The sequence below is a fragment of the Syngnathoides biaculeatus genome, chromosome 20 (genome assembly GCF_019802595.1).
Source record: "Syngnathoides biaculeatus isolate LvHL_M chromosome 20, ASM1980259v1, whole genome shotgun sequence".
In the NCBI taxonomy this organism is placed as follows: Eukaryota; Metazoa; Chordata; class Actinopteri; order Syngnathiformes; family Syngnathidae; genus Syngnathoides; species Syngnathoides biaculeatus.
In genome coordinates, this window is record NC_084659.1 from 15,559,904 (window position 1) to 15,586,888 (window position 26,985).

At 42.3% G+C, this 26,985-nt stretch overlaps 1 protein-coding gene and 1 long non-coding RNA gene across 7 annotated transcripts in view; both read left to right on the top strand.

Moving 5' to 3' along the window:
* The window catches only part of dock4b (dedicator of cytokinesis 4b), a 103,811-nt gene extending 90,613 nt beyond the window's left edge, over positions 1-13,198 (top strand). For all 3 annotated transcript variants that reach the window (XM_061806845.1, XM_061806846.1, XM_061806848.1), the window contains 5 exons: positions 2,336-2,445; positions 4,836-4,908; positions 7,155-7,271; positions 9,805-9,866; positions 12,633-13,198. In XM_061806845.1, coding sequence (XP_061662829.1) covers positions 2,336-2,445; positions 4,836-4,908; positions 7,155-7,271; positions 9,805-9,866; positions 12,633-13,076 — 806 coding nt within the window. In that variant the 3' untranslated portion in view covers positions 13,077-13,198. The remainder of the gene's footprint in view (positions 1-2,335; positions 2,446-4,835; positions 4,909-7,154; positions 7,272-9,804; positions 9,867-12,632) is intronic.
* A 4,478-nt stretch (positions 13,199-17,676) lies between these two features.
* The window catches only part of LOC133493523 (uncharacterized), a 182,035-nt gene continuing 172,726 nt past the window's right edge, over positions 17,677-26,985 (top strand). For all 4 annotated transcript variants that reach the window (XR_009793031.1, XR_009793030.1, XR_009793032.1 and 1 more), the window contains exons 1-2: positions 17,677-18,209; positions 18,500-18,622. This is a non-coding gene — a long non-coding RNA (uncharacterized LOC133493523). The remainder of the gene's footprint in view (positions 18,210-18,499; positions 18,623-26,985) is intronic.

A 26,985-nucleotide genomic window follows, 5' to 3' on the forward strand; every position in this document is an offset into this window, starting at 1 on the left:
ACCCTGGCGTTGTCCAAAGTTTTTCTTCAAACATTAAAATTTAGGAAAGCAGGGGCGGGTTTGACATTCTTCTCCTTTATTTTGCATGCTAAAGTTTACCCATGAGCTCAGGTAATGACATGGAAAACTTTATTTAGTTATTTTTCATTTTTAATATATATGTATATAATTACAATTATATTAATAATATTAGAATTCCACTCATGTGATATCAAAGAAAACAAGGGGGGGCGGGTTTGACATTCTTCTCCTTTATTTTGCACACTAAAGTTTACCCATGAGCTCAGGTAATGAAACGGAAGATTTTATTTAGTTATTTTTCATTTTATATATATATATATATAATTATAATTATAATTATATTAATAATATTAGAATTCCACTCGTGTGATATCAAAGAAAACAATAAAAAAACTCGAGTAAAGTTATCAACTTATAATATATTATTTCAGTTGAGTTCTGCATATGCCAGGTCCGAAGATTTTTTTTTTAATTAAAAAAAAAATTCATTCATTTTTATTTCATTTTATTTTTATTTATTTATTTGCTTTTTCCAGAGAGTACCAACCCTGATAATACTACTTATTTAGTCAAAAATTTATATATATTAGAATTACATTCGTGTGACATTAAAGAAAACAATAGAAAAGTGTATTAAAGTTGTAAACTTATAATATATTAATACAGTAGATTTTTGCATACGCCATATCTGATTATTTTTTTTCCATTCATTTTTCCATCATTTTTATTCCATTTATTTATTTGATCTTTCCAGAGAGTACTGACCCTGAAAATACCACTTAATTTAGTCAGTAATTATTTATACATATATATAAATGTGTGTGTATATATATATGATAGAATTACATTCGTATTTATCAAAGAAAACAATAAAAAAGTATAGTAAAGTTGCACACTTATAATATATTGATACAGTAGATTTTTGCAAATGCCAAGGTTTTTTTTTTTAAAAAAGATTTTCAGTAATTTCTCCATCATTTTGATTTCATTTTATTTTTATTTGCTTTTTCCAGAGAGCACTAACCCTGAAAATAGTACTTATTTAGTCAATAATTATGACCATATATATAATAAGATTACATTCGTGTGATGTCAAAGAAAACAATAGAAAAGTGTAGTCAAGTTTTTTACATTTTTTTCATTAAATAAAATGTTTTTTTCATTCATTTTTCCATCATTTTTATTTCATTTTATTTGTATTTATTTAATTTCTTTTCCCAGAGAGTACAACCCTGAAAATATGACTGAATTTAGTCAATAATTATGTTTATATATATATATTTTTTTTTTTTTTCAATTGTAATGGGCATCAATTATCTGCAGATTTTCACGATTCACGATGCAGCCCTTTTCCACTGTACATTGTCTTGTTTTTTTTCGTTTTTTTTTTTTACAAAATAAGATTAAGAATAAGATTTTTTTTTTTTAACGCCACAACTTGCCGAAAATCGAACAATAGCCTGGAAACGGAAGACAATTTTCTGCATCAGCGCAGTGCATCATGGGATATATTGGATGCATTGAAGAAAATAACCGACGGCCTACTCATGACTCCTTTTAACAGGAGTACATATCGCAAACTTTCTATCGTTCAGAGGGAGTCATTTCGAACACAACCTCAGGTCGTGACTCGCACTGAATTTTTAGTGATGTAAAGAAGTGGTTGTACGCGACCCTTGAGCCAAAATGCAAGATTATAATGGCCTCATTTGATTCCGAGTTCGTCTTTCAAGCCACGCGCTGGCTTGGAAACGACTATTTGATCCGCTGAAGTCCGAGGCGAGATAGACGGCGGCACGGACACGACAAGCAACTTTGGTGGATGGAAAGTTAAGAACTGAGAAACGGCGGGAATGCAAAATCTCCTGAGTCCACGGGGGGGGGGGAACAACCTTTTGAACCTCATTACAGCCTCTGCGGAATCTTCTCTAGCGCTTCCTCTTATCGGGCTACATTTCTGCCCGATCCAAATCATAAAAAGCCGCAATCTACGGCGACGTTTATGGACGAGTTATACGCCGGCGGCGCCGTTATAAACTCGGCCTGTGGGTTACCTCGCGTAAACCCCGCGGTGACTTATTGCCTGCGTGCGCTTATCTGCTAGCGACGCACCGTCGTATCCGCACGCAGTCTTCAGGACAAACCCCGAGAAATGTTCCCCCGTCCGCCCGCGGTTGTCCACTCGAGTTGCGATGGCTCGCACTCGGGGAATTGGCTCTCGCCGACTGCCAGTTTTTGGCGTCGAGCAGTCTGGCGCCTCCCCCGCCGCGCTCTCTGCGTCGTTCCCGTTCTGACCCAGCGCCGCCCACCGCAGGTTCGCCGCAGATGGCCGAGAAACACAAGCACTCCAGAGAGAACGCCTGCCTGTCTCCGAGAGAGAGGCCCGTCAGCGCCATCTTCCCCAACCCTCTGGACCCTGCGCAGGTTCACGCATTCACACAAAAAACTGCTATTTGTGCGTTAAACGTGGTTCCACGGGAAAACAAAGAATCCTGCAGGTTTTATGAAGGAAATGTATTTGTAATATTTTTTGTCGGCGAACACAACGCCAAATTTCCGTCGATTGGGAATGATATCTGACATGAAGTTGCGGGATAAACACAAAGGACAGGAGCCGGGGACTAGTCCCAGGATTAAAGGTCAAGTGTCATCCCTACAAACATTCTAAAATAGATATTCTCATGAAAAATACATATAACACGATTCAATGTCTATAAGAAAAAATAAATATGAGCGGATATGAGCGTCATCCATGCACACAGTTGCAGAAGTGTCATCTACGACATCCAAGTGGTCGCCATAGTGGCTGCATCTCCTGTCCGTGACATCATCCCGAACATTTGCCATTGAAAACACGCTGTGGACCCCACTATGGGAGACGCACACGCCCCTTCTGACACGGAAGCTCTTTTCGAAGAAGAAGAAGAAGTTACCGGGGTAATATTACCCAATTGTTTCGAGCCATATTCAGATGATATGCGATCACGGCCAAACCGCCTCCCTGTCCGATCCACTTCCGCGCCAGAGATGAGCCATCGCGGCCTGGCTACTCATTTTCGGCGCCGAGGTGGCTTATCATGGGGCCTAGCCGCGCCACCTTACGGCGCTGTTCATAGCCACCGCCGTTCGCGATGAACAACACCGTCGAGCCGAGGCACTTTACGGTGGTGTCGTCGCACGCGGCTGAGTGTGGCATTGTCGGCAACGTTCTTAAGAGCCGTCGCCGTCCGCGATGAACAAGATCGTCGAGCCGGGGTGGAGCCCGACGGGCAGCCTTCGCTGAAGCCGTGAACGGCGTACGCGGCGGCTCGGTGGCTCATTTTCGGCGCCAAGGAGTCCGAGCCGGGCCGCTTTACGCCGTTGTTCATAGAACGCTATGAACAACACCGTCAAGCTGGGGCGCTTTACAGCGTTGTTGTCCCACGAGTGGTGCATTGTCGGCAGCGTTCTTCAGAGCCGGAGCCGTCCGCGAGCCCGACACGCAGCCTTCACTGGCGAGGCGACAGCAGCCTTAGCCGGCGAGCCTGACGCCATCTGACACGCACATTGACACATTTAACATACCGGTCGTACGTACGCGGATCTTGTGTTACGTATTGAGAGACGGATTACGTGGTCTGCCCCAAACTATTACTTTTTTTTTAGTCGCTGTATACACCTACCTGTCGTTTGGGCCCCACGAAGCTCTCGTCCTTTGCACCTGTCCAAACCATTTTTCACGACGGACCGGGTCTCTTGGAAACTTATGAAGGGTAAATCCATCCTCCTGAGTGTTCGAGCAATATCCAGCAATGCAACAAGCCGGCTTTTTGGCTAACACGAAGGAACAACGAGCTAGCTTCCCGCAGGTAAAACTAATAGAAACAAATGAGTCCACTGGAGGGCGCTCCTGCCCCCTACATCACTTCCTGCTTCTTCTCGAAAACAAATCCCTCGAGAGAATTTTTACAAAAAGCCATTTATGTCAAAATCATGTTTTGTGGTGGGAAAAAAACGGAGAGGTCCATACCGGCTGCCGTTTTTTCATGAATAACATACTAAAAATCATCCATTTCATGACACTTGACCTTTAACTACTGAAGAGGGGAGATGACTCGAAACGGGTTCTTGTTCTTGTTTGCCTTTGGTACCGGACACTCAGTTTCTGACTCTGGTGTTGTCTAATGCCATTTTTTAATTTTTAATTTTTTGTCATGTCTGGTGTGCCATGTTTCCATAACACGATGGAAAAAAAGAACCCGACGGCTTGTTTTTCATATATAACCGAAAACGCTCGAGATAAAATACAGATTTTTATATACGTTTTCTCAGAACACGTAGACAACTGATCTTTTTATAACGTCGTCTTTTGAAAAATTTCCTAGTGAATGCGTATGTTGTTGTTTTTTTTTTTGTTTTTTTTTTTTTTTTTCTCAAAACACGTTACTGATAAATTTCTGTTGAAGCGTGACAAAGAAAATGTTCCAAGGTTTCGAAAGAATATTGTGCTCGCTTTTGCAAGCGAAGGCCAACGCGTGCACACTTCAGCCTCGGTGGCGGATTTCGCTGAAAGAGGAGAAGTAGGCTGGGGGGGGAAATAAAACATATGTATGATTCTCAAGGCTGTTCAACTCCCACGCACATACACACGGAAAAAATGTTGGCAAAGCCATCATGTTCTTGTTTTCTCGCTCTCAGATTCAAAAAATTTTAATTACAGTTGAATGTAATTAAGGTACATTTTGTCTGTGTGTGTGTGTGGAAGGGGAGGGGGGGGTTGGGTGGGGGGATGGTGGTGGTTGTGGCTTCCTCATTGCTTCTTTGTGTGTTTGCAGAGGGCTGCTTCTCATCAGATCGGTGACACCACATTACCCCGCAGCGACCCCAACCTATCAGCTCCCGACAAAGGTAGAAAAAAAATGATATGTATCAGCAAAAGCCCAAGTTGTCCTTTATTTACCCGGCACCTTTCAGCTCAGCGGGAAGATGCGCATCTTTTTTGTGTGTTGTGAGGCAAAGAAAAAAAAAAAAAAGAAAATCTGTGCATCGGTTTCACACAACCGGCTGCGTCGTTTCCTTTCATGAGCTCCGCGACGAACCAAACAACAGCGGCATCTCGAGCAGCCCGCGAAATAATTAGCGACAACAACGGAAGCGATTTCCGGAGGTGAGGCCGGGGATGCGTCCTCGCCTCTCGGATGCGCGGCGTCGCCGACGCCGCCGTGCGGGAACTTGACACATTTAGGTCTGCAAATGCGACGGGGGAGAAAACACAAAAAAACACGGGTGACAATTTTTCAGAAAACCCGTGATCGCATCGACTGCGTGAAATGACGTATTCTAAATGTGCATACGAAATGTATACCGTCTATACGGGGTTGTTAACAGATATGCCGAGAAAGAAATACGTGGAAAATAGTTTCCACCAGAATAAAAACAAGCCGATCGCAGTCACGATGCAGTATATGTTACATATTTTATATGCTGTACATTTTTAGCAGCTAATTTTGCAGAATAAATAATACAAAAAATGATAGCAATTATATTTACGATACCAAGATACTGTAATGTGTAGTACCATGGTTGAATCCAATTTAAATCATTAATATACACCAGAATAACATTTTCACCAACATGTTCTAATATTATTTATGTGTTTTATTTATTATTAGAAGACAAATAATTTACATACAGTAAAATGCCTCGGTTATTCCTGCATTTTATTTTTTTCTAGTATTATACAAGCGTAATCGATTTTACATTTTTTTTAACCTCATATTATGAGTGTAACTTCACTTTGCTATTTTATTTTTTGTACAAATGCAATTCTAATTAAGTGTTCTACAAAATTAATAAGTATTATTATTGTTCATAATTATTTTATTATTCTGATTGTTATTATTTTTATCACACTAGCATAAATATCTTTACTTTTCTTTTTTTAAATCTATTTTACTTGATTTTTTTACTTTACTCCACTTTTCTGTTTTATTTTTTGTACAAATGCAATTGTCCTTAAGTCTTCTACAATATTAATAATTATTATTATTCTTCATAATAATTATTTTGTTTTATGATATGCATATAATTTTACTTAAATTATCGAGTATTTCTATTTTAATTTAGTATACTGATTACTATTGTTCTAATTATTATTGTTATTATTATACTAGCATAAATATCTTTACTTTTTTATAATGTATTTTACTTCATTTTTTTTCAACCTCATACTATGAGTGTAACTTTACTCCACTTTTCTATTTTATTTTTTGTACAAATGTAATTATACTTAGGTCTTCTACAATATTATTATTATTGTTCTTAATAATAATTTGTTTTATTATATGCATATCATTTTACTGAAATTCTCTAGTATTTCTATTTTAATTTAGTATACTGATTATTATTGTTCTGATTATTATTATGATTATTATTCTTTTTAATCATACAAGCATAAATGCGCTAATTTTACAGAATAAATAATACAAAAAATAATATCAATTATATTTACTATACCGTGATACTTGTAACATTTACTACCATGGTTAAATCCAATTTAAATTTTTATATACACTAAAATAACATTTTCACCAACATGTTCTCATATTATTTATGTATTTTATTTATTATTAGAAGACAAATCATTTACATAGAGTAAAATGCCTCGGTTATTCCTGCATTGTATTTTTTTCTAGTATTATACAAACTTAATTATCTTTACTTTTCTTTTTTATGATCTATTTTACTTGATTTTTTTTTCAACCTCAAATTACGAGTGTAACTTGACTCCACTTTTCTATATTAATTTTTGTACAAATGTAATTCTGCTTAAGACTTCTACGATATTATTATTATTATTATTGTTCCTAATAATATTTTGTTTTATTATATGCATATCATTTTACTGAAATTCTGTAGTATTTCTATTTTAATTTATGATTGTTTTTCTGATTATTAATATTATTATTTGTAGTAGTTCAGTGTTATTATTCTGTTTACATGTTCTTGTGGTTATTATTCCGCGAGTATATGTGAACGTCGCATGATCACGCTTCCATTTTTTTGTTGTTGTAACCACGCACGACTCCCCACTGTGTTTGTGCATGCGTTTGCCGTCTTGTCATCGTCGTGACGTCCCCGTGCCCCGTCCAAAGTGCGACCCACGCCCAGTAGCTGGAGCCTAGACAGCGTCAAAGGGGGCGTGCCGTCCTTCTCTGACCCTGTCGGCAAGCTGCTGTGCCCTCCCATCCCTCCCAGGCCACCGTACGCAGGTATTACGTACCCCAAAATGGAGCAGCCGCCATTTCGCGTTCACATTCTGGACAAAGGTTTGCAGACGCTGTAGTACAAGTACTGTAATTTCTGGCCTACAAGAGCGCACCTGATTATAAGCCTCACCGAGTACATTTGTCAAGGAAATCATTTGGCAGCTGTATAAAAGTGCCTTCATTGAAACTCACCTTGAAACACGAGAAGACAGTACACAAAGAATTTAACACTAGCGCTGCGCTAAAGCCAGCGGTAACGCTAGCACTAACGCTAATAGGGCGGGTTAAAATAAAACTTACCAGTAAATATCACTGAGACACGCCAGTGACACAGCAACAACACGCTAGCACAGCGCTAACGCTAGCACTAACGCTAACAGGGCCGGTTAAAATAAAATATACCGGTAAATATCACTGAAACACGGCAGTTACACAGCAGCGACACGCTAGCACAGCGCTAACGCTAGCACTAACGCTAACAGGGCGGGTTAAAATAAAATATACCGGTAAATATCACTGACACACGCCAGTTACACAGCAGCGACACGCTAGCACAGCGCTAACGCTAACAGGGCGGGTTAAAATAAAATATACCGGTAAATATCACTGAGACACGCCAGTTACACAGCAGCAACACGCTAGCACAGCGCTAACGCTAACAGGGCGGGTTAAAATAAAATATACCGGTAAATATCACTGAGACACGCCAGTTACACAGCAGCAACACGCTAGCACAGCGCTAACGCTAGCGGTAACGCTAGCACTAACGCTAACAGGGCCGGTTAAAATGAAATATACCGGTAAATATCACTGACACACGCCAGTTACACAGCAGCAACACGCTAGCACAGCGCTAACGCTAGCGTAGCACTAACAGGGCCAGTTAAAGTCACTTCCTCGGCACATATATTCCACGGATCTCATTATTTTTCGCTTTTCCGCTCTGGTTCCCCCTTGCGGCTGTGAGCAAAAATGCACAAATTAGCCGCATCGCCGCATAAACCGCACGGTTGAAAGCCTGTGGAAAAAAGTCGCGGCTTGTCGGCCGGAAATTACGGTAGTAGTCCGAAAGTTTAAAGTGGGGGTCAGTTTGACCTTGACCCTAATTGGCCAAAATACCTCATTCCGATTATAGATGTCGTTAGTGATTGATGATTGATGGATCAGTTTATTTTCAAGTTTCTTATTACTTTTGTCCAGATTACATGCATTTGTTTTGCTGATTTTAACGTGACCCCAAATCAGGGGTGTCAAACTCATTTTTCTCAGAGGGCTGTTATGGCTGTGAAACGAAAATATTGAATTGTCTCATCATATTTACATAATTTATGAATTTCGGAATCAGAAATCAATGGCAATGGTATTTTTTTTTATCAACTATTCATGTTTGATAAAACAAAAATGCTCGCGATATCTCAAATTCAAATGTAAGTTTTAGTCCCGGTTTTTACAAGAATCGTGGAAATTGACACTGTAGATTTAGCTTCGCGGGCCACATGAAATCATGTGGCGGGCCGGATCTGGCCCCCCGGGCCTTGAGTTTGACACCCGTGCCCTAAATGAATCACTTTATCATATTTGTTTCCCCAGATGAGATCCAAATTCATTTAATCAACTCAACATTATTATATGCTGCATTAGAACTGGCCAGATGTATATACATTCATGTATACTCAATTTAAATTTGTGAACTTTCTTTTCAAAAAATAGTTAAATGTATAAATAATAAATCGGGCTAAACCCCGACCCAGAAATCATGAACTCCGCGGATGACAAAATATCATTGTTTTGTGACATTCCTAAATTTGCTAAATAATATCTTAATAATTTTAAACAATATGATATTTGGGAGCAGAGTGGGGAATTGGGGGGGGGGTGATTTTAATTGGGCGGGAAGCCATTTGGAGACAAGGCAACCGTTTGTGATGACGGATGGACATCAGTCAGAATTCTTGGGCATTGTGTGTGTGGCGTCCCACAGGGGTCCGCGCTGGGACCAATGCTATTTAATATACATCAACGATGCTTGCAATGTATCAAAATCAGGGGTTTAGTGCCTTGCTTCATGGCACTTTGGCAGCATTATCAGCCCATTTCCATACTTTTCCTGAACCACTCAGCCCGGCAGATGAAACCGACTATCATCCCTCGTGTGTATTCATTTCATCATCCGGCTCCCCTTGAGAAGTGTACTTTTGAACAGTTATTTACTTATTTGGCACAGCAGGGTAATAAACAGATGCTTGATGTGTTTTTTTTTTTTTTTTTTTTACCCCCTCTTGCCCTTGTTGCAAAGGGCGACGACAGCTGTTCCGTATCTAAAAAAGCATTTAAGGCCGCCCCGAGGACCCGCACAACACGGGGCAAACGTTTGATTCATTCTCGGTTTAAGCCGGGGGTCCCTCTCGGAGTTGCATGTGCGGATGTTCGCATGAGTCACGCTGGCGCGGCGGTGGGCGCAAACGATGTAGATTTGCCCGCCCCCCCCTTTTTTTCATCTCGCTTCTCTTTGTGTCGACGCTTCCTCACCACGCAGGCTCTTCGGCGAAAACCATGAGGTCGCAGTCCCCCGTTCTCATGTCCAGGTCACCACAAAAGGTAAGAATACTTTTTTCTGTTTGACTTGCCAATGTTGAGATTTTCACTTTCTCTCGATGATTTGTTCCCCATAAAACCATAAAGTGAAGAAAATAAGTATTTGAACTATATTGCAAGTTCTCCCACTTAGAAATCATATAGAGGGGTCTGAAATTTTCATCGTAAGCGCATGTCCACTGTGAAAGAGATAATATAAAAACAAAAATCTAGAAATCACAATGTATGATTTTTTACGATTGTGTGATACAGCTTCAAATAAGTATTTCAACACCTGAGAAAACCAATGTTAATATTTGACCTTTGTTTGCAAATACAGAGATTAAATGTTTCCTGTAGTTGTTCACCAGGTTTGCACACACTGCAGGAGGGATTTTGGCCCACTCCTCCACACAGATCTTCTCCAGATCAGACAGGTTTCTGGGCTGTCGCTGAGAAACACGGAGTTTCAGCTCCCTCCAAAGATTTTCTCTTGGGATTAGGTCTGAAAACTAGCTAGCCCATGCCAGAACCAGCTGCTTCTTATGGAGGCCACTCCTTGATTTTCCTGGCTGGGTGCTTCGGGTCATTGTCATGACGAAAGACCCAGCCACGACCCATCTTCAATGCTCCGGCTGAAGGAAAGAGGTTGCGCCCCAAAATCTTACAATACATGGCCACGGTCATCCTCTCCTGAATACAGTGCAGTCGTCCTGTCCCATGTGCAGAAAAACACCCCCAAACCATGACGCTACCACCCCCGTGCTTCACAGTAGGGATGGTGTTCTTGGGATGGAAACACCTCCAAACAAGGTGAGTGGAAATTTGACCAAAAAGTTCCATTTTGGTCTCATCTGACCACAAAGCATTCTGCCATGACTCCTCTGTATCATCCAAATGGTCATTGGCAAACATAAGACGGGCCTTGACATGTGCTGGTTCAAGCAAGGGGAACCTTCCGTGCCATGCGTGATTTCAAACCATCGCGTCTTGGTGTATTATACCAACAGTCACCTCGGAAACGGTGGTCCCAGGTCTTTTCAGGTCAATGACCAAGTCCTATTGTGTGGTCCTGGGCTGGTTCCTCACCTTTCTATGGATCATTGAGACCCCACGAGGTGATATCCCGCATGGGGCTCCTCTCCGATTGAGATTGACCGTCATGTTTAGCTTCTTCCATTTTCTCATGTGGATCTTTTGTCACCAAGCTGCTTGGCAATTTCTCCATCGCCCTTTTCCAGCCGTGTGGAGTTGTACAATTTTGTCTCTGCTGTCTTTGGGCAGGTCTTTGGTCTTGGCCATGTTACAAGTTTGAGTCTTACTGATTGTATGGAGTGGGCAGGTGTCTTTATGTAGCTAACGACTTCACACCAGGTGCATTAGATTCAGGATAATAAATGGAGTCTTTTAAAGGCGAACTAACAGGCGGAATTCTACAGTAGCTTATAGACAGGTGTTCAAATACTTATTTGCAGGTGTATCACACAAATCGTTAAGAAAATCATACATTGTGATTTCTGGATTTTTCTTTATAGATTATTTTTATATTATTATCACAGTGGACATGCGCCTATGATGAAAATTTCAGACCCCTGCATGATTTCCAAGTGGGAGAAGTTGCAATATAGCAGGGTGTTCAAATACTTATTTTCTTCACTGAGGGATTCGTGTCTATAAACGTTCACACAATTTTTACACCTCGGCTTTTTTTATTGACAGGTAGTCGTCAAAGTAGTTTAATAGATGTCCTGTAAAGCTGGAGGAAGTGCAGACAAAGCTCCTAATGAGGCTAAAGATGTTTTTTTCCCCTTCTTCTTTGTGGGCTCGTGACAAGCGACAGCGCGACGCGTGGCGCTTTTGTCGCAGGTGACAGCTTGCAGGGAGGAGGAAAAAGGAGACGAGGAAAAAAAAAAAAGTGTCTCTGCAAGTGTGAATGGCAGCTTGTGCACTGCCAATCGCAGCTACGCTTATACGTCTATGTTTCCACTTGTGAACATGGCGGCGGAGCGGCGACGTGATTAGAGTGCGCACTTGCGGCCGTGCACTGCCCGACCGGTCTCCTGGCGTGCGGTCCTCTAACGCCTGTGAGCAAATATTTACTGTTGTGTGAAGCAAAAAAGGTGAAAACATTCGCCGTTTGTTTTGTTCCGTTTTATCGTTAATAGGCTGTAAAGCGGCTCTCCGTAGCGCGCGGACCTCCGCCAAAGCCCTGCAAACCCGCTGTTCCCTGAGCAATTTGAGAAAATGCTACCTTAATATCCGCAAAGGGGATTTAAAAACTAAATCCGACATATATTGTCAAGTAATAAACTCCCATACTTTTTCAACGTATACTGAGTAGTGATGATGTGCTCAATTATTTCAGGACATTTGCATATGGTTTTAAACAACACTTAACATCTAAAGTAGTGATTTCTCAAGTGTCTGCTTCATCCTTGGGTGCAATTTCCAGGGAATCTGCAGAGTTCGTCTGTTCTTCACAGAATTAATGCGAGATTCATTTTGTCTGAGTCAATTAATTATAATAACATTGAGCATGTTTGGCGACATAAATGTCCAGAAAAAGGCAAGGAATGAGTTTCTGGAAAGGAGGGAGAGTTGTAAATTACACACTGGAGCACCAGATCTTTGGTCGCCGGTAGAAGCAGTCGCCTGAATTGCGTTAAGATGGTAACGTGGTTGTAAATCGGCGACTACTTGTGGTCAATTCAGGACAAAACCTCACTCAACTGAGACAAGACTGAGAACAAGAGAACTAACGGGTTTCTGTGTTTGTCTTCCGCCCACCAGGCCACGATGCCCCCCTTCACCCCATCTCCCACCGAGTGCCACTCGACCAGCCTGGTCTCCAACTCGCCCGTCCTCTCGGGCAGCTACAGCAGCGGCATCTCTTCGCTCAGCCGCTGCAGCGTGTCCGAGGCGTCGGGCACCGAGCTGCCCGCCGGCGAGCAGCTGGGTGCCCCCCTGCCGACGGCCACCACGCCCAACGCCGCCCCCGACGAGCCCGTCCGCCGGGAGAACAAGACGCCGCCGCCTTACAGCGTCTACGAGAGGAACAACCCCCGCAGACCAGTTCCCCTGCCCCACAGCCTGTCCATCCCCCCGCAAACAGACCCCCCAGCCCTGCCCCCCAAACCCCACCAGCTGCGCACCGGCAGCATGAAGCTGGACGGAACTTCGGACCCTCGCGTCCCCAGACCGAGGCCTCTGCCCCGGAAGGTGTCCCAGCTATAGTGAAGACCGGAATGTGGCGGGGAAGAAAAAACACACTGGCGTTATTTGCACTTTTCTACTTGGGCACTCAACAATTTTTTTGGGGTTATGTTTGTTTTTGTTCTTCGGCTTTGGATGCTGTACCCCCCCCCCCCCCCCAAAAAAAAAAAAAACACGTCGACAGGCAGTTTTTAAAAAAATGAAACTAGTTTTTATATAGCTTGACTACATGTGTTTACACTTAACAGTTTTGATAGGTGTCATCATTTCAAATATATGTATATTGGTATATACTGTAACGAGGATTGTTTTTTTTTTTTTGCCTTAATAAGTATTGAGAACCGTGAATCTTGCACGTTGTTGTTATGATTTTTTTTCTCCTTTTGTTACAATTGTACATTTTGTACACTGTTATGGCTAAAACGGTGCTTGAGGAGGAGCCTGCAAATTTCATATCCACACGAGCAACGGTACGACAAAGGGAAATTTCCTGACCGTGACATTTTTCGTCGAACTTCCGTGTTTTGAAGACCAGCGACTTTACGTTTGCTTCGTGACCCGCTGCCATCTGTTTTTCCTCCCAATCATCTTTGCACTTTTCAATGAAAAACCTAAACAGGAAGTTGGACCAAACAAAAACAGAAATATTGGCATTTTGCATGCTGTAGAGCCTGAATTTGTCCTTGACGGTATTGCATTACCTTAACGGGTGGGCTTTTTCTTTCAATGGCAAATTGGTGCCAAGAAAATGCTCAAAAGTGACTTTTGAAGACCCAAAAGCTCCAATCTACTGATCATATACAGTGAAGAAAATAAGTATTTGAACTCCCTGCTATATCGCAAAGTCTCCCACTTGGAAATCATGGAGGGGTCTGAAATTTTCATCGTAGGTGCATGTCCACTGTGATAGAGATCATCTAAAAAGGCAAATCCAGAAACCATAATGTATGATTTTTTTTAATGATTTATTTGTGTGACAGAGCTGCAAATAAGTATTTGAACGCCTGAAAAAAAACAATGTTAATGTTTGGTCCAGTAGCCTTTGTTTGCAATTACAGAGGTCAAACGTTTCTTGGAGTTGTTCACCAGGTTTGCGCACACTACAGGAGGGATTTTGGCCCACTCCTCCACACAGATCTCCTTTAGATCAGACAGGTTTCTGGACTGCAGCTGAGAAGCACGGAGTTTCATCTCCCTCCAAAGATTTTCTATTGGGTTTAGGTCTGGAGACTGGCGAGGCCACGCCAGAACCTTGATGTGCTTCTTACGGAGTCACTCCTTGGTTTTCCTGGCTGTGTGCTTCGGGTCATTGTCATGTCGAAAGACCCAACCACGACCCATCGTCAATGCTCTGACTGAGGGAAAGAGGTTGTCCCCCAAAATCTCACAATACATGGCCGTGGTCATCCTCTCCTTAATACAGTGCAGTCGTCCTGTCCCATGTGCAGAAAATCACCCCCAAAGCATGACGCTACCACCCCCGTGCTTCACAGTAGGGATGGTGTTCTTGGGATGGAACTCATCATTTGCCTTCCTCCAAAGACGGTTTGTGGGATTATGACCAAAAGGTTCCATTTTGGTCTCATCTGAACACAAAACGTTTTCCCATGACTCTGTATCATCCAAATGGTCATCGGCAAATTTAAGACGGGCCTTGACACGTGCTGGTTTAAGCAGGGGTACCTTCCGTGCAATTTCAAACCACGACGTCTTGGAAACGGTGGTCCCAGTTTTTTCCAAGTCATTGACCAAGTCCTGTCGTGTAGTCCTGGGCTACTTCCTCACCTTTCTAAGGATCATGGAGACCCCACGAGGTGATATCTTGAATGCGGCTCCACTCCAATTGAGATTGACCGTCATGTTTCAATTTCTTCGTAGCCCTTTCCAGCCGTGCGGGGTTGTACAATTTTGTCTCTGCTGTCTTTGGACAGCTCTTTGGTCTTGGCCATGTTACAAGTTTGAGTCTTACTGATTGTGCGGGGTGGACAGGTGTCTTTATGCAACTAACGACCTCACACAGGTGCATCTGGTTCAGGATAACACATGGAGTTGAGGTGGACTTTTAAAGGGAGACTAACAGGTCTTTGAGGGTTTAGAATTCTAGCTGATAGACAAGTGTTCGAATACTTATTTCCAGCCGTATCACAAAAATAAATCGTTAAAAAATCATACATTATGATTTCTGGATTTTTCTTTGTAGATTATCTCTTTCTCAGTGGACATGCGCCTATGATGAAAATTTCAGACCCCTCCATTATTTCTAAGTCGGAGAACTTGCAATAAATCAGGGTGTTCAAATACTTATTTTCTTCACTGTACAACTTGAAGCACAATTCTATGATTCTGTCACTAACGCGACAAGTCCTGTTCTGTAGTCTCCATTGGACAAAGTCGTCGGCGCTGAGTTTCACTGCTCGCGGTAAATTTGAAATACATAAATCTCGTGTACAGTTTGAAAGGAGATGTTACTCTGTGGCAATTCCATCAAGTATTCCTCAATCATGAGTCCAGTGATGCTTTTACTTTAAAAAAAAAACAAAAAACATTTTTTTGTTTTTTTAGAATTGGGTTCGGACGGGATTAACTTGAGTATTTGTATGTCTCAGTTGTTTTATGAGTTGTTGTGATTCTTTTTTTTTAAAAATATGAAATATTCCCATTAATCAGTTCTTGAGAACCTGTAAATTATCTGATGAGATTAATGTAAGTAAGCCAAATATAAAAAAAAAACGTGTATTGAAATTTATGTAAATAATGTTTTTAACAAATTGTAGCTATAACGATTTACAGCTTTGAATGTAATGTTGAAGCAGCAAATAATTATTATAAATGTGCAAACTTTTTTTTTTGTGAGTGTAGAAAAATAAAAGGTCATGCTTTAATGACTCCTAACACATTTACAAGTTCAATAAACTGCCCGATGTAAATGTTGCTTGTTGTGTTATCGGACCTTGGATTAAAATTACATATTTACGCCGGGTAAGTCGCTGAAATGAAGCGAGCGAACCGAGTCCTTGTCTGGCCGGGTGATCTAACAACGGTTAGATCAAGGGTCTCGAACTCAATTTACCTCGGGGCCGCTGGAGGCAAAGTCAGGCTCAAGCTGGGCCGCAAACTCTCCGCACTTCCACACGCGCCCAACTAAAAAAATCGAATCTTCTCAAATGTATTTAATTTTTTTTTTTTTTTTAACACAAAACAAGATAAACAAAGACGCCGGTGTAAACAAGTTGTGTGTAACACTACTGATAAAATTCTCCGCTTGCGTCAAGGCCGGTTGATGTTGCGCCGCTGGAAGCCGGCTGTGATTGGTGGGTTTGTCACCTCTGCACACAACACTAAAAGTGCCATTCATATAAAAATCGAGGGCTGCGCTAACATTAAAGGTCCACTGTCATGAAATGCATGATTTTTAGGATATTAATGAAAAATTCGTTTTTTCACCACACAACGTGATTTTTACATATCTGGCTTTTTGTCACTCCCGCCATGAAAATCCTCTGAAGGGATTTGTTTTGGAGAAGAAGCAGGAATTGACTATCAGCAGGAGTCGTTTGTTTCTACGAGTTTTAGCTGCGGGAAGGTAGCTCGTTGTTCCTTCGTGTTAGCCAAAATGCCGGCTCGTTGTATTGCTGGATGTTGTTCGAACACTCGGGAGGATGGATTCATTCTTTGTATTTTTCTAAAAGACTCAGTTTGTCGTGAATTAACGGATTGAAAGCTCGAGAGCTTCGTGGGTTCCAAATGACAGGTAGGTGTGTATACAGCTACTCGAAAAAAAATAATAGTTTGGGGGGGCATAATCCTCTCAGAATGTAACAAAGGATCTGCGTACATAAGTAAGTTTCTTTCGCCGTCGCCACAGCGTGTCATCTCAGATGAACGCACGTATATGTTTGGCACAATTTTTTTGTGCCTGGATGCCCTTCCTGATGCAACCCTTCTCAGGGAGCAGAGGCCCCAGTGGGATATGAACCCACAACTCCTGGTTTACCAAACCAGTGCTCTAACCACTGAGCTGCGTACCTCAGTCAGGGCTGCTAAATGTGTCGATGTACCTGTCGGCGCCGAGCACGGCTTCGGCAAACACAAACGTCCGGGCCGGCTCATATATTCCGTCTGGGAGTCTGTTGTTAGAAGTGATCCGGATATCATCTAAATATGTCTAGAAACGATAGTGTAATATCACCCCGGTCGCTTCACTCGATTGTGAGATGTTCTCTAATTTGAAAAGGGTTTCCTTGTCCCAAAGTAGGTGGCACAGCATATTTTCAATGCCGAATGTCCCAGTGTGACGTCACGGACAGACGTTGCAGGCGATACGGCTCCCACTTGGATGTCGAATGAGACCTCCGCAACTTTGCTCATGGTTGACGCGCTCTCCGCTCATATTTATTTTTTCGTATGGACATTGAAGTGAATAATGTTATAAGTATTTTTCATTGCAATATCTATTTTAGAATGACACTTGACCTTTAAACTCTCATATCAAAGTGGGGGCCACAAGATATCGTCTTCCGTGCCGGAAATGTCCCGCGAGCCGCATGTTTGAGAACCCCGGGTTCACTCATTTTCCCTAATTGATTCGGCCTGCTTGGTGGGCGGAGTTACAGCTTTTTTTCTAAGAGATGAGCTCCCCTGCTGTCACTCTTATTCTCCCGCTGCAAGAATGTGAATTTCAAATTTTTATCCAAAGCGTCAGCGCCATAAAACGTGCTTTCACTCTCGGCTCCCAAAGTGTCTCGTCATTTGCTTTCAGTACACCACCAGCTCACATCGACAGCATTCGTGATCCTGAAACTCCAGTCCATGTTTTCAGTGCGGCTTGGTTTGCACTAGTACCGCACCTGCTGCAATTAGCGGGACCTGGGTTGAATGAAAACACTCATGAGGACAAGAATGAAAGATGGATCAGAACATTTGTCAACAAAATAGTTAGTCTTCATTGCTGTTGGTTGTAAAAAATTTCTTGGCACTAGCCCCCGGTTAACAGGAGAATGTCACATGCTACTAGTACCTAACTCGTCAAGAAGTCGGAGAAGGTTTGCCTCACAGTTCTGAGGTCCCAAGTTCAAATCTGGTTTCCCTGTTTGGAGTTTGTGTTCTCCCTTATCCACCAAACCGACTGACACCTGGTCCAGAACGAAAGTGGGGGTAATTAAACAAAAACTTTCCTGCAATGTCGCTTTACCATGATGCCATCCAAGCAAAATTTATGACTGTTTGTAATTTATTTGTTTCCGCTATGAATTGTTGAAAATTAGAGAGTTGCTTGCTCAAAATAATTTATTCCTCCACCCAAGTTTTGTTCAACCCCAAACACTGCACGACATGCTCACAAAGTTTGCTTTTGACCTTGAATGCACCACACCCGTCTTGCTTTGTAATTTGTGTCTCGCATGTCATAATTGCGCGCATAATTTAACGACAATTATTTTCTGCAGCGATGGGGGGGGATCGTCCATCCAATCGGATCCATTATCGAGGGACGGCTGCCGAGTCGTGCTGACGGAGGCCCGAAGAAAAGGACAGCAGGCAACATTTGCACAGAGACGCATTGCTAGCAGGTACGCCGCCATAACGGCGTGTAAATATTATGATCCTCGCAGAGCTGCTGTAATTGTAAACACATTCAGCACATTTCTCCGGGCATTCATTCCATTCAGCGTTCAGGTTTTTTTTTTTTTTTTTTTTTTTTTGCGGCGCCATTATACAGGCGCTAAACGTCCTCCGTTTACAGCGTTCACGGGTAAATGGTACGGAATTATCAGAGGTGAGGGGGAAGATGGCGCCGCTTATTTAATGCCACGCCGCCTGGGGTGAATTTTTGGAGAATACACACATCTGCGGAGAAGCCCAAAGGTGTTTGTCTGGCTCTGCAAAATCTTTCCGGGGAGAATGGGAAAACGTTTTATCTGAGTTCTCCACTCACAGAGCCTCCGCGCTGTTGTCTCCTCGCAGATTATTGCCCCCCACCCCCAAATCCCACCACACACACCTGCCATCTTCAAACGCCTCCGCTTGTTTTTAACGCCGTCGCGAGCGAAGTTTAATTTTTGAGACTCGCACCGGCCCTCGGAGGGGCCGTCGCTTCAGCCCCAAACGGGGGGGAGAGATGACAAGCTTGTTTCCAGCGCTTTGAAAGCAGATCAAGACAAAAATGGCAGCAGGGAAAATGGTTATCTGCGGATGGGAATTCTTGGATAACATACACCTTGTTTGTGTGAAGGAAGGTGTTCGGGTGGATGGGGGGGTGGGGGGGGTCAGAGCAAATCTGTTTTATTTTTTTGTCGCAATATGGTAGAAAAACATGTTAAACTCTTAGGCCTTGAGTTGTGATTTGGCATGTCCACCTAGAAAAAGTTTTGGAATTTTTTAGACTAGTAGCAGATTTTTAAAATCTATTCTAAAGCTGAGAGGACGCTAGTGTAAAGACTTTAGAATTGGAGTAATATACTCTGACATTCTGAAACAGCTGCAGGTGTTAAATGATCTTTTTGGTGAGGTCTGTCAGAAGACTATTACAATAGTCAAGTTTACTTGAGATAAAAACAAACGAGTTTCTCCTGGTCTGCTTTACACGTGCTAACCTTCACTATAGATTTGTTCAGATGATCGATACAGTTGTCAGATGATTGATGGTTGAAACAGAATTGATTTAACTGTTGAAAGTTGGGTCGGAAACGATCAGAACACCAATGTTTCTGACTTCGTCTTCGGTTTTCAAAGAGTGACTGCAGGTATCACAGCAGTCCTCTTTTCTTTATTGCCAAAAACCACTATCTCAGTTTTGTTGTGGTTTATTTGAAGAGAATTTTGGCTTACTCGGTTATCTGTTTTAAACGGTGAAATGACACTTTACTAGAACTGAAGTCATCTGGAGACATTGCTACATAAAACTGTTATACTTGAATTAGAGGGTAGCATGTACAGTCTGAGCAGAAGTGGTCCAAGAACTCACCCTTGAGGGACCCCATAGTATACTTCCAAAGATCATTTGAAAATCTAACTTGAAGGAAGAACTGCAATATGATGAGGGCTCAAAAACGCAAAGATTCCTCGTTATCAGTTATGAGTGAGTCTGGCCTTGAGTTATTTGGCATGTCCACCTAGAAAAAGATTTTGGATTTATAGACTAGTATCAAATTTTTAAAATCTATTCTAAAGCTGACTGGAAGATAGTGTAAAGACTTTAGAATTGGAGTAACATCCTCCGACTTCTTTGTTCTAGTCAGAACCAGAGCTGCAGCATTCTGGGACAGCTGCAGGTTTTCAATGATCTTTTTGGTGAGGTCTGTCTGAAGACCGTTACAATAGTCAACTTTACTGGAGATAAACGCATGAATGAGTTTCTCCTGGTCTGCTTTACACGTGCAGGCCTTCGCTATAGATTTGCTCAGATGGTCGATACAGTTTTAGGAATTGATTTGATATAACTGTTAAAAGTTGCGTCAGAATCGATCAGTACACAAATGTTTCTGACTTGGTCTTCGGTTTTCAAAGAGTGACTGTAGGTATTTACTCACAGCAGTCATCTTTTCTTTATTGCCAGAAACCACTATCTCAGTTTTGTTGTAGTTTATTTGAAGAGAATTTTGGCTTACTCGGTTATCTGTTTTAAACGGTGAAATGACACTTTACTAGAACTGAAGTCATCTGGAGACATTGCTACATATAACTGTTATACTTGAATTAGAGGGTAGCATGTACAGTCTGAACAGAAGTTTTCCAAGAACGCACCCTTGAGGGACCCCAAAGTATACTTTCAAAGATCATTTGAAAATCTGACTTGAATGAAGAACTGACTTCTGACTTGTTCTTCGGTTTTCAGAGAGTGACTGCATGTATTTACTCACAGCAATCGTCTTCATTGCCAAAAACAACTATTTTGGTTTTATTGTAGTTTAATTGATGACAATTTTGGCTCACTGTTATCTGTTTTAGACGGGGAAACGACACTTTAATAGAACTGAAGTCATCTGGAGACTTTGGTACATAGCTCAGTCGTTAGAGCATTGGTTTGGTAAACCAGGGGTCGTGAGTTTGTATCTCACTGGGGCCTCTACTCCCCAAGAAGGGTTGCGTCAGGAAGGGCATCTGGCGTTAAAACCTATGCCAAACAAATATGAGCGTTCATATAACGAGACAAGCTGAAAGAAACTTCACTTGCATTAAACCTCAGAAGAATTTGACCCGAGGGGAGCATGTACAGTCTGAACAGAACTGGTCCAAGAACTCACCCTTGAGGGACCCCATAGTACACTTTTCAAAGATCATTTGAAAATCTGAAATATAGCCGGGGCTTGAATGAAGAACTGCAATATGATGAGGGCTCGCTAAACGCAAAGATTCCTCGTTATCATTGCGCTAATGAAAGGACGGGTTGAAAAGTTCAAGTGAAAATGTCTCGTTTCGTATCAGTTCCCAGTCGCGATTTCCTCAGCAGGCTATCGGCCTCCATCGAAAGCTTGGCACTCATCTGAGCGAGAGGAGGGTGGTGGTTGTGTGTGTGTGTGGGGGGGGGGGGGGCCGCAAGGGGGAGGGTTTCCATGGCATAGCGCGTCAGGGCCGCGGCCCAATCCATCTGTCTTCATCAGTAGGCCGGGGGTGTGTGTTGGCTGCGACCCGCAGGAGCCCGCTAAGCACCAGCTGCTAGCCGCCTTTTACGCTGATTCCCACCGAGTGGGGACATATTTACAGTAAAGCCAGACCAGAGGGTCTGTCCGTTCTCACAAAAAGCCTTAAGACTACACGAAAATATTAGTTGATATTTTCCCCGCAGCGCCAAGTCTTGCTAACCTCAATCCGACTGCAGTGATTTCAGGTTGAGTCCACCGCTGACTTTGTTGTTTTTCATTGGGTTATTGAACCAGCGCATCTTTTCACACGTGTTTCGGTGACTGCATTGATTAGACGCCAAGCTGTGTTCCCTATACCGAGCAAGGGCTAACACCGATTCCCCACCCACCACTTTCTTAACCGTCACCTTCTATCTAATAAGACCGCGAGCTCCAAATAATGACGCCAGCCTGGTCGGGGCCCCGAAGCCAACAGCCCCTTTCCGTTCGAGCGAAATCAATTACGGTCTAAATGGCAACGCGATTAGCGCTCGCTAATGTGCTTCTATTCCTCCTTTCCCCACCTACAAGCTTCTCACACGGCCCCCCCTTGGATTGGAAGTGCACATTAAGTGGGTATAAAGTTGCGGAAACCTCTTTATAAAAAGCCCCCGTTTAAACTCTTTGCACTTTGCATTCGATGCACGTTTTGGAAGGAGCTCGCGAGTCCCAAAAACGGGACAACAAGTGCGTTACAATGGCGGTGGAAAGTAAACAAAGATACAAATGTAATGGCGGGGGTGGGGGTACACTACATGAATAATAAATACATCCAAAAAAACGCGGGAAAAAAACGTCTTCCCCCGTATTGTAGGCTCGGGCGTCATCCGTTTTGCGCGTTCGTATCATTTGAAGTGCCCCGTAATGTATTCACCCTTCAGAAATATTTAATGATTTATGAATAATTTATTACGAGCGATCACGATACGATCGCGTTTCGATGCTTTTCAGCCCCGTTTTGCTGTTTTACACGGGACTAGGTTAAACGTTGGATTGTCTTGAATTGTCATTGTTTACCCACTGTGGGAGATCATCAAACATATGTAAATATTTGACAAATACTAACCAAGTAAACATAAAATGCATTTTTTGAATGGTTTGATTATTTTTTTTTAGGGAAGATTCAAAATATTAAAATAAAAAAGTAACTGCCCGCCTTGTTAAACTTAATAATTGCCCATTTTATATTTTTTGTGGGAGGAAGTTGAGTTCACTTTGACTCCCCACTCCAAAGTCTGATGATCTCCAGACCTGTTCAGTCAAGATATGAGTTCTAGAACTAGTCCGACAAAAGTCGGTCAAAGAAAAACCCTCAAAAAACAGCAACAAAATCACACAATCCAAAGAAATTCAAGAATGTTGAGAAATAAATTGACGTTGCTCAGCCTGGAAAGCCATTACTTAAGCTTTAGGACTCCAGCGAACCATGTGTGAACCATTCACGACAAATGGAGAAAACGCGCCAATGCAGCGAATCAACCTCGGAGTGACCGGCTTACAAAAATGATGCCAAGAGTGCAGTCAAAATCTTAATAACCTCTTGCCGCAGTTAAAGTTCACAACCCGAATAATCGTGGACGTACCGACAGTCAAACATGGTGGCGGTAGTGTGATGGTCTGGGGCTGCTTTGCTAATTCAGGACCTGGATGACTTGCTGGGATTGTTTGGAACCATAACTAATGCTCTTTACCAGTCTACATTTGAATCAAATTGAAATGGTGTGGCATGACCTTAAGCATTGCGGGACATTTATATTTTCCCAGGTAGCTTTAAATAGTTTTTCAAATATTATTAAATATCATTGCTTTTAAAAACTACTTTTTATATTTATTTTTACTTGATTGATCTTAAACCTTAAGGCCTAAGTATGTACTTGTGCGATACAGTCCACATGTAATTATACTCATTACTTAATCCAACAACCACTTGAACAAATGAAATATGGCCATTATATTTTCAGTTCTGCGCAAAATTTGTACTCCAACCTCGCACTTGATTGTATTCACATTATAGAGCCAACATAGTCCAAATGCATAAATACATGCAGTATGAGAATAATAATTGGTTAAATATTTCACATTTGTGCTTTCAGAAGTAGTTTACCATCAGTATGTCGTCCATTCATCCATCCATTTTCTTTGCCGCTTATCCTCACGAGGGTCGCGGGGAGTGCTGGAGCCCATCACAATCACACCTCGGGGCAATTTGGAGTGTCCAGTTAATGTTGCGTGTTTTTGGGATGTGAGAGGAAACCGGAGTGCCCGGAGAAAAGCCACGCACGCACGGGGGAGAACATGCAAACTCCACACAAGCGGAGCCGGAATTGAACCGGGGTCCTCAGAACTGTGAGGCCATTGCTTTACCAGCGTGCCGCCCAATGTCTCGACGCACCCTGCAATAGGCTGGCAACCAGTTCAGGGTGTACCCTGCCTCCTGCCCGTTGACAGCTGGGATGGGCTCCAGCACTCCCCGCGGCCCTGGTGAGGATAAGCGGCAAATGAAAATGGATGGATGGATGTCCTCTAATGCAAGTTTATCATGCAGCTCCATGGTATCCAAGATACCCCCAAAAATTAGCTTTTCAAAGTCTCGAGACATTAAACTAATGATGTCAAATTAATTTTTTGTCACGGACCGCATTGAACTTATAAAAACTAAATTATAATTAATTATTATACTTGTAAATTTTACTAACTTATACCATGAACCCGTAATGAGAATAATATAAGTACCCAACAAATTGATGGTAAACTATTTGGACAGCAGAAACATAAAAGATTTAACATTTATTTTAAAATGTGTATTGGCAGCAAATTGTTTTTTCTTTTTTTTTTTTTTTTTTTACTACAAGTGAAGACGGGCGGCACAGTGGCTCAGCTGGTAAAGCGTTGGCCTCACGGTTCTGCGGTCCCGGGTTCAATCCCGGACCCGCCTGTGTGGCGTTTGCCTGTTCTCCCCGTGGCTACGTGGCTTTTCTCCGGGTGCTCCGGTCTCCTCCCACACCCCCAAAAAATGCAACATTAATTGGACACTCTAAATTGCCCCTGTGTCCGATTGGCTGGCAACCAGTTCAGGGTGGTACCCCGCCTCCTGCCCGTTGACAGCTGGGATAGGGCTCCAGCACTCCCCGTGACCCTCGTGAGGATAAGTGGGAAAGAAAATGGATGGCTGAATGGACAACATACTGATGGTAAACTACTATTGAAAGCAGAAATGTGAAAGATTTACCCATTATTATTCTTATACTGCATGTCTTTATGTATTTTGACTATGTTGGCTCTATAATGTGAATACAATCACGCGCGAGGTTCCAGGCCGCAGGACAAATTTTGCGCAGTACTGAAAATATCATGGGCATCTTTCATTTGTTCAGGTGGTTGGCAGATTAAGTAATGAGTATAATTACATGTGGATTGTGTCGTACAAATACGTGAGGATAAGCAGCAAAGAGAATGGATGGCTGAATGGACAACATACTGATGGTAAACAACTTCTGACAGCAGAAACGGTGAAAGATTTAACCCATTATATTTATTTTTAAAGGGGTTTTGGCAGCAAAAATATTTTTACAAGTGAAGATAGCTTGCGATTGTGATTATCAAATTTGATATATAGAAACACGAAGTCGACTCGCGCTATTTGCTTTTCCGGGCCACGTGAAATGACGTGGCGGGCCGCGTCTGGTCCTCCGGCCACAGTTTGATACCCGCGCATTACTTTTATCGACCTGTACGCTTTAATACTCGCTCTAAATGCCGACAATCGTCCTATTTTAGTGCAACGGCGTGACTGCAATTCGATAAAACGACGTCGTTTTTCTTTTTCTTTGACTGGCTGCGCTCCAGCCAAATGCCCGTTTTTTTTTTTTTTTTTTTTTTTTTTTTTTTTAAACCTACCTACCTACCGTATGTTGAAATGTTGACGAAACACCGCTTTGCCTTTCTATGACACGCTTTTTCATCACTTTCTTATAATCTTTGTTTTATTTTTTTTTATTTTTTATCTTATTTCCACCTCCTCCTCCCAGACTGCGAAGCCAAGCGTTGGCCCGAAAGTGTGTCAGAGACAAAAAAACAGCCGAGACGTGCGATGGTGCCTCTCTGGGGGGGTCAACGCTTGTTTTCCGACGGAGACGTTAACCTTTAAAATGTTAATTGGCGTACTTGGTGCGAACTCACGAGGGACGGCGCTCGGCCTAAATATAGCCGTCGTTCCGTCCGGCGTTATTTATATTGCGCCGGGCTGGCATTAAAGGCAGCTACGCCTGCCGTAATGTAACAAAAACGTGAAAGTCAAGTACTTTCCGCCATTGTTTCGCATATTTGTGTTGATTTTGTGAGTTTGGGGTTCTTTATTGTGTCCCAATCACACGGTTGGCTGCTTGACCGACCGCAAACTCCCCACGTGAGCCCAAATAAGCTCAGAGAGTTGTGAAATGTAAACAGAACACAAGAAAATTAGAGTAGAAATATTTCACAAGTGTGTCTGTGTGCAAGAATGTGGGATACAGCCAAGTACAAATCCAGTAGGGTTTAGTTACACATATATATGCGCATTAGTACTTGAAAGGAATACAGTAATCTCCGCGTAAGGATGAAAAGGCCTGGGAGGGTGGGTTACCTAGTCTCAATGATGCAATAAACTGCAATATTAGTCTTATTTTTTTTGCAGTGGATGGAGAATATCGGAGTACCGTGGTGTTGTCTACTTGTGTTGCTTCACCGTTTGTGTTCACGTATCTGTTGCTGAAGGGTTTCTAAAACCGTTGATGCTAATGTTAGAGTAGTACAGGACATGTATGAGGGCAGCAGAACAGCAGTGAGGTGTGTCAGAAGAATTTAAGGTGTAGGTGGGACTGCATCAGGGATCCGCGCTGAGCCCCTTCTTGTTTGCTGTGGTAAGGGGTAAGCTGACAGATGTGCTTGTAAGAGAGGGGTGGAGGGGGAAGAGATGGCAAGGGTGGACGACTTCAAATACTTGGGGTCAACAATATCGATACAGCCAAATACAAATCCAACTGGGTTGAGTTACACATACATATGTGCATTAGTACTTGAAAGGATTAAAGTAATCTCAATGATGCAATAAACTTCAATATTAGTCTATTTTTGTAGAGCATTAAGAACTTCGGAGTATCCTAATAGTCTACTTGTGTTGCATCACTGTTTGTGTTCACTTATTTGACATTGAATGGCTTCTAAAACCATCACATTTATGCCAATCATTAGCATATAAATGGCGTTTTCCCATTGTATGCCAGCTTTAAGCCTGCGGGGCCTTTCTTTAGAAATGTGTATATATATATTTTTTT